General features: G+C 52.4%; 1 protein-coding gene across 10 annotated transcripts in view; it reads left to right on the plus strand.

Annotated features, from left to right (window-relative positions):
• RREB1 (ras responsive element binding protein 1) overlaps positions 1 to 5750 on the plus strand; it is a 144199-nt gene extending 138449 nt beyond the window's left edge. For 9 of the 10 annotated variants that reach the window (XM_055390776.2, XM_004043239.5, XM_055390780.2 and 6 more), the window contains 2 exons: positions 216 to 1013; positions 2306 to 5750. In XM_055390776.2, coding sequence (XP_055246751.1) covers positions 216 to 1013; positions 2306 to 2763 — 1256 coding nt within the window. In that variant the 3' untranslated portion in view covers positions 2764 to 5750. The remainder of the gene's footprint in view (positions 1 to 215; positions 1014 to 2305) is intronic. The other variant, XM_055390781.2, reaches the window with a different exon arrangement.
• Positions 5751 to 7005: the final 1255 nt, after the last annotated feature.

Raw genomic sequence — 7005 nt, forward strand, 5'->3', positions numbered from 1 at the left:
ATGTGGAGGCTGCTTTTGCCTTTCTTAACGTCCCCAGGGTCATCTTGGTCCTCCTGGGGGATGTAACAGGTGGTGAGGATTTGGGCCGAAAGAAGTCCTCGCTGGTTTGGGGTTCAGGCTGCTGGCGTGGGTCTAGCCCATTCCTGGCGACATCCCTGGCATGGGCGTACCTGGTGGTGCCCCTCTGAGCCCTCCCCGCTGTGCTTGCCCTACAGACAGTCAGTCGGATGCGGAGACTGCAGCCGCCGCGGGCGAAGTGCTAGATCTCACCTCACGGGACAGAGAGCAGCCGTCGGAGGGCGCCACTGAGCTCCGCCAGGTCGCAGGGGATGCGCCTGTGGAGCAGGCCAAGGCGGAAACGGCCTCGCCGGTGCACCGGGAAGAGCACGGGCGTGGGGAGAGCCATGAGCCGGAGGAGGAGCATGGCACTGAGGAGAGCACTGGGGACGCCGACGGCGCGGAAGAGGACGCGTCGAGCAACCAGAGCCTGGACCTGGACTTCGCCACCAAGCTCATGGACTTCAAGCTGGCAGAGGGCGACGGCGAGGCAGGCGCCGGGGGCGCGGCCTCGCAGGAGCAGAAGCTCGCCTGCGACACCTGTGGGAAGAGCTTCAAGTTCCTGGGCACCCTGAGCCGCCACCGGAAGGCGCACGGCCGCCAGGAGCCCAAGGACGAGAAGGGAGATGGCGCCAGCACTGCAGAGGAGGGGCCCCAGCCCGCCCCTGAACAGGAGGAGAAGCCCCCCGAGACCCCGGCAGAGGTGGTGGAGTCGGCCCCGGGTGCCGGGGAGGCCCCGGCGGAAAAGCCCGCGGAGGAGACGGAGGGCCCCTCCGACGGGGAGAGCGCGGCCGAGAAAAGGTCCTCAGAGAAGAGCGACGATGACAAGAAACCAAAGACAGACTCCCCCAAAAGCGTGGCCAGCAAGGCAGACAAGAGGAAGAAGGTCTGCAGCGTGTGCAACAAGCGGTTCTGGTCGCTGCAGGACCTGACCCGGCACATGCGCTCCCACACAGGTAACCAGGGCAGGCCAGGTCCCCGGCCCAACAAGAGGAGGCGAGCTGGGCACCTCTCCTAGGAGCTCCCCTGAAGCGGCGCTGGAGGCCACCGAGAGAACGTTTGCTTACGTTGCCGGTGTGCCCTTTAAGCCCGTGAACTAGGAGTTTTAAGGAGTTGTACTCTCAGCCCTTGAAGACGGTGCAGGCCCCCTGCAGCCAGGCAGGAGAGGGTCCTTGGCCGTTGTGTTTTTGAGAACGCTGTGATCTGCCTCTTAGCTCTGCTGCCTCCGTCTCCCCATCTGTAGAGTGGGGGTAACAGCTGCCCTGTTTCATAGAGGTATCTAGGAGAGGGTGCTTGTGCTGGGCATTTGGGCCATTTAGTCCTGTCTAGTCCTGTGGCCTGGACGACAGGCACTGCCCCAGGCCGCTGTGGGGCAGGCACCCTGGGTGATCCATTAGGATCAGGAGGGCCTTTTCCTTTCTTAGCCGTGCAGTTCGGCTGAGATGACTGGGACAGGACCCTTAGCCACTGCCCTTCACACTGTTCTAGAGTTCACCCACCACCTACAGGGTGGAGGCTGCAGACCCCAGAGCAGGGGCGCTTACTTTGACACAAAGACCTGAATATGCTCATGGAGTCCAGAGATATATCCTTCTTCTTTCCAAAATAACCTGTCCCTCCTCTCAGCCGTAGCTTCCCTCCCTGTCACAGCTGCAGCCCGCAGTGAACACATGTGCCCCGACCCAGCGCAGTCAGCTCTGCCCTGCGCTTGCCGGTGTGAAGGGCCAGGGTCCTTGGCTCTCAGAAGAGGGATATTCTTGGGCTCCCAACAAGCGTGGTGGGCCCTGCCCCGGGCCTGGCGTGTGAGCCATCAGGAAAGCCCCCGCTGCACCACATCGCAATGCAGAGGGTAACTGGTGCCCCCGACCTAGGTGCTGCTGTTCATGCAGATCCCTGAGAGGGTCCACTCCTGTCCCCCTCTAGATTCCTTCCCAGTCTCTGGTCGAGGCCAGTCTGCACATCTCCTGAGGCTTCTGCTTCTGGGACCTGGGTTTTCTGGATCAGTATGTAGAGTGCCTGGGCTGAGAGAGGAAGGGGAGAGGAAAGGTCTCAAACTGACAGCTTGAACCAGCAAACAGAGCTTGTCCGTCCTCAGTTTGCTGGTTCAAGGAAGAGGCCTCTGGCTGAGTAGGACGGAGTCCTGGCCCCCTGCACATAGCCTGGGAGCCTCATTCTTCCTGTGCAGAGCAGGGTGCAGTGGGTACTGGTGCCTTTTGGTTAATGGAAATTCTTTCTTCCATTGTTCCAGGGGAAAGGCCATACAAATGTCAGACCTGCGAGCGAACCTTCACCTTGAAGCACAGCCTGGTTCGCCACCAGCGGATCCACCAGAAAGCCAGGCATGCCAAACACCACGGGAAGGACAGCGACAAGGAAGAGCGGGGTGAGGAGGATAGCGAGAACGAGTCCACCCACAGCGGCAACAATGCCGTCTCAGAGAACGAGGCTGAGCTGGCTCCTAATGCCAGCAACCACATGGCCATCACCCGGAGCCGGAAGGAGGGCTTGGCCAGTGCCACCAAGGACTGCAGCCACAGGGAGGAGAAGGTCACGGCAGGATGGCCGTCTGAGCCTGGCCAGGGTGACCTTAACCCAGAGAGCCCGGCGGCCCTGGGGCAGGACCTGCTGGAGCCGCGCAGCAAGAGGCCTGCCCACCCAACCCTGGCCACAGCTGATGGCGCCTCCCAGCTCGTGGGGATGGAGTGACAGCCTCAGTCCCCCTCAGCACAGACAAAAGCCAGCAGAGCAAAGCGTCTATACTTCATGGGGTTTCCTCAGTGCCCTTTGGCTGTTGAGGAGTAAGAGAGAGAGAGAGTGAGAGAGACAAGCAGGAGCGTGGCTGCTCGCTCAGTGCCATAGCCTTACCGCAGCCTGCGCGGGAGGCCACGGCCCGTGCCGATTCCAGTGCCTTAACTACTTACCGGATCCCTCCATATTATCATGGGTGTTGTATTTTTCCAAAATGACTTCTTAAACAAAACAAATATTATAATGAATTGTCTGGAGAGGACCTCTTCATTTGAGCATTAGCGTTATTTTGTATTGGTGTGTGTGAGCTTGTTCTTGTGAATCTGTGATAGCACCGTTTGTTCTGTGAGCTGGAAACAGAAGGAAAAAACATACCCTTGGGTACCCATAGCCAATAACTGGAAGAAAATGATGTGAATTTCATGTAAATGACCAGAGGAAAGATGGATAAGATGATAATTTCTTCAATAGACATTTTCCTTTTTTCTTTGTGCTTCATGGTGGAGCTGTCATCTGGTCCTTGGTATTACAGGATGTGGTTGATGAAGGTTTCCAATATGGTTTCAAGCCAAAACCAGGAAAGATTCTAGCGTCAGCCTCATGTCCATCTCCAGTCTGTCAGCATTAGACATGGTCACTGTTCAAGTTTCAAGACATCCATTCTTAATATAGAGAAGAGTTACTCCCCTGGCATCTTAACCTATGGAAAACATGCACGGATAGGATATATTTGATTGCCTCCTCTTCCCTTTCAGTATATGTATTATTAATATTATTATTATTATTATTATTAGTTCATCAGTTTGCTGTTCTCTGCAGTGAGCAGAATCAAATGGGCAATATTTGTCCTGGGAGACCTGTGCCGCACCCAGGTCCCCATGTTAACGTGTGCCTGCGGTTGTGGTTGGCACCCTCGGGTGGTAGCTCTTCTACTGTAATGAGACAAGCCTTTCTTCTGTCACTGCAGAATTTAGAAGGGGCCGTGAGCAGTCTTCCCAAGCATGGTCCAGGAGCAGCTCAGAGAGGGTGGAGTGAGGATGCATGCATCCAGGGAACAGGCATCAAGAAGCCAGGGCCGTGCCTGGAGCACTGCAGAGATGACTTTGGAGAAAGCAAAGCAGTGACCCAGTGACCAGGCACGTTACTCGTGAGCGAGGTATTCCCAGTCTTCCTGCTAAGCCTAATCCAAGCCTTACCCAGCTGTGCTACTGTCATTTGCAAAGCGAGGAAATACTACTACTGGTAATAAAACTACACATGCAAGATGTCAGATGAGAAATAGGTTTATATTTACCTTCCTGCAATGTGGGGTTGGTGCTTGAAGATAAATGTGCTGTTTCTAGTTTCTTAAATAGCCCAAACCCCTGGATGCAAAAAGGCAGGGTTATTTTTACCCATGAGCATCCTATGCAGGCAATAGACTTCCCTCACTGTCCCCGCCTGCAGGGAGGAGAATGTACCCCACTGCACCTGAGCTCCTGGTCCCTCAGCCAAGACCTCAGGGGTCCCCAGCCAGCCTGCTGCTGGGGACCCCTGTGCTTGCTGCAGTGTGTGGAGCCTCTTGCCTTCCCCTGGGGAGGCACCCCTGTACCCCAACTTCCTTCCCCTGGCCTTTTCTGGCCCCAGTGCTCCTCCTTTACATAGACTTGTTCGCACAGAAACGTGCACGCCCCCTTTTCTCCGCCACTTCACCAATTTCTGAAATCCAACCTCCCAGACTTCACAGGAAGATAGATATTCTTGAGATAATGAAAAGTGATATCTTCGCATACGAAAGGAAAAAAGGTTGAGGTATATATGATTTTTAACTGTATTAGGGATGTATGAACCAGTTTAAAAACGAGGTTTTATTTACTGTAGAGATGAATGCAAATCAGAACCAATGATCCCTTGGTCTACTTAGTTAAAACCAGTTCATACATCCCTTAGGGTTTTTTTTTATTATTATTATTACAGTTGTTATTGTTGTTTTTGTTGTTATTATTATTTGGGGTTTCTTGTGTTTTTTCTTTGCGACTCTCCACACTAAACTTGCAATATTGTGGGGAGAAGCTGTGACTAAACTCTACGCTGCGGTGAGATGTAGCAGTAATCAGCTCCCAGCGACGTGTGTAGCCGGGGCTGCCGCTCGCAATAATCACTATTGATTTAAAGCTTTACTTAGCCTTGATCTGCACCCTCGTAGTCAATAAGGTCTTGCCACATTTTATTAGTGAAGTGGAGAAACGTATTATTTGTTTGTTGTTTTTGCCCTTCCCCCACCCCCCAATATTAAACTGTGAAATTTGTGATTTGTTTAAACTCTGGGTGAATCATAGCTTAGTTTGCATGTCCAGCTAATTTGTTTCTATACATTTTGTTTGATTCTCTTTCTCCTCTCAGGGCTTTTACAAAAAAATATATATATATGGATCTTCTGAAAAGTTTTTTGAGGTGCAAGTTTTTTCTCTTGTTTTTTTTTTTCTCATTGATTAATGGACATCATGCTGAGATTCAATCACTACATGCAACACCTGGCTGTGAAAACAAAACAACCCAGAGGGCTGCGTTCCAAGCAGCGCTGGGGAAGCTACGAGACAGTCGGATGCCAGTTTCGGGAGGATTCACCATACGTTCTGACCCTCTGTTCGTCTCTTTCCTCTCCTCTTTCTTCAAGAAGGAAATTGATCCTAGTGATTTCAGCCCATGCATTAAACAGGAAACAATAATAAATTTGTAGAATTCATATTTTTCTAAAGGGAACTTAAAAACTGCTGCTACATGTTATGTACAAAACTGGTTTATGCCACATGAACAGAGAATCACAAGTTTGGTTTTGGTACTTTTTGTTCCTCTTTGTATTCAGTTGTATAGAACTTCCAAATTCAGAATGAGAAGAAAGCTGTTCTGTATCAAACCATCTAAGCAATAAATGTTATATTTTAAAAGCGGCAGATTGCCGGTCACGTGGCCGTCCTGTGATTTGTTGTGATCCCATCCCCAAACCCACAGCCCACTTGGGGCAGGTCCCAGGTGTGCAGTACCATTGGGGGGAGTCACAGGTGCCCAGGAAAGCTCTTGTCACCCAGGCAGCATTTTTATTTGCGCTGGAGGCTGTGGCAGTGACTCTTGCCTATACTTCCAGCACTTTGGGAAGCCAAAGCAGGAGATTCACTTGAAACCAGAAGTTCAAGACCAGCCTGGGCAAAATAGTGAGACCCCTATCTCTAGAAAAAAATGTTTAAGAACTAGCTCGGCATGGTGGTACATGCCTGTTGTCCCAGCTATTTGGGAGGTTGAGGCAGGAGGATCGCTTGAGCCCAGGAGTTTGAGGTTGCAATGAGCTACGATCGTTCCTCTGCCCTCCAGCCTGGGGGACACAGCAAGACCCTGCTGTATATAAAAGCACTCGGCTGCAGTTGTGAGAGCTGCTTTGAGAGCATGTGGAAAGTTAAGTGCATGGCCACTGTCAGAGCTTCAGAGTGGAGACCTTGGTGTTGGGTGCACAGGGCCAGGAGGCTGGACCTAATGAGGCACCACAGTGCAGGCCACTCTGTCATTGGCTAAAGCCAGCATTTTTGTTTCCTGTGCAATAATGCCTAAGAAGTCCGCCTCGCCTCTTCTTCCTCCAACCCAGTGGTAAGTGATTGAGTCAGCACCTAGTGGAGGGAGAACAAAATCTGTTAGTGTGACCAGATTTTCGTGAGACGGGAGGGGACAGCAACCCTAGGGCTGGGGATGGTGCAGGTTAAAACTCACATTTGGGTAAAATAGCAATCAGCAGAGCCCCAACTCCTAGCAGAGCCTCAACTTCTATAACTAGGGAGTGGCTCTCAAAAAGCAACACTGGGGGCTGGGTGCGGTGGCTCACGCCTATAATCCCAGCACTTTGGGAGGCCGAGGTGGGTGGATCACAAGGTCAGGAGATTGAGACCATCCTGGCTAACACGGTGAAACACCATCTCTACTAAAAATACAAAAATTAGCCAGGCATGGTGGTGGGTGCCTGTAGTCCCAGCTACTCGGGAGGCTGAGGCAGGAGAATGGTGTGAACCCGGGAGGCAGAGTTTGTATTAAGCCGAGATCGCACCACTGCACTCCAGCCTCGGCAACAGAGTGAGACTCCATCTCAAAAAAACAAAAAAACACTGGGCCGGGAGTGGTGGCTCACACCTGTAATCCCAGCACTTTGGGAGGCCAAGGTGGGAGGATCACTTGAGG

Source organism: Gorilla gorilla, chromosome 5 (assembly GCF_029281585.2).
Source record: "Gorilla gorilla gorilla isolate KB3781 chromosome 5, NHGRI_mGorGor1-v2.1_pri, whole genome shotgun sequence".
Taxonomy (NCBI): domain Eukaryota; kingdom Metazoa; phylum Chordata; class Mammalia; order Primates; family Hominidae; genus Gorilla; species Gorilla gorilla.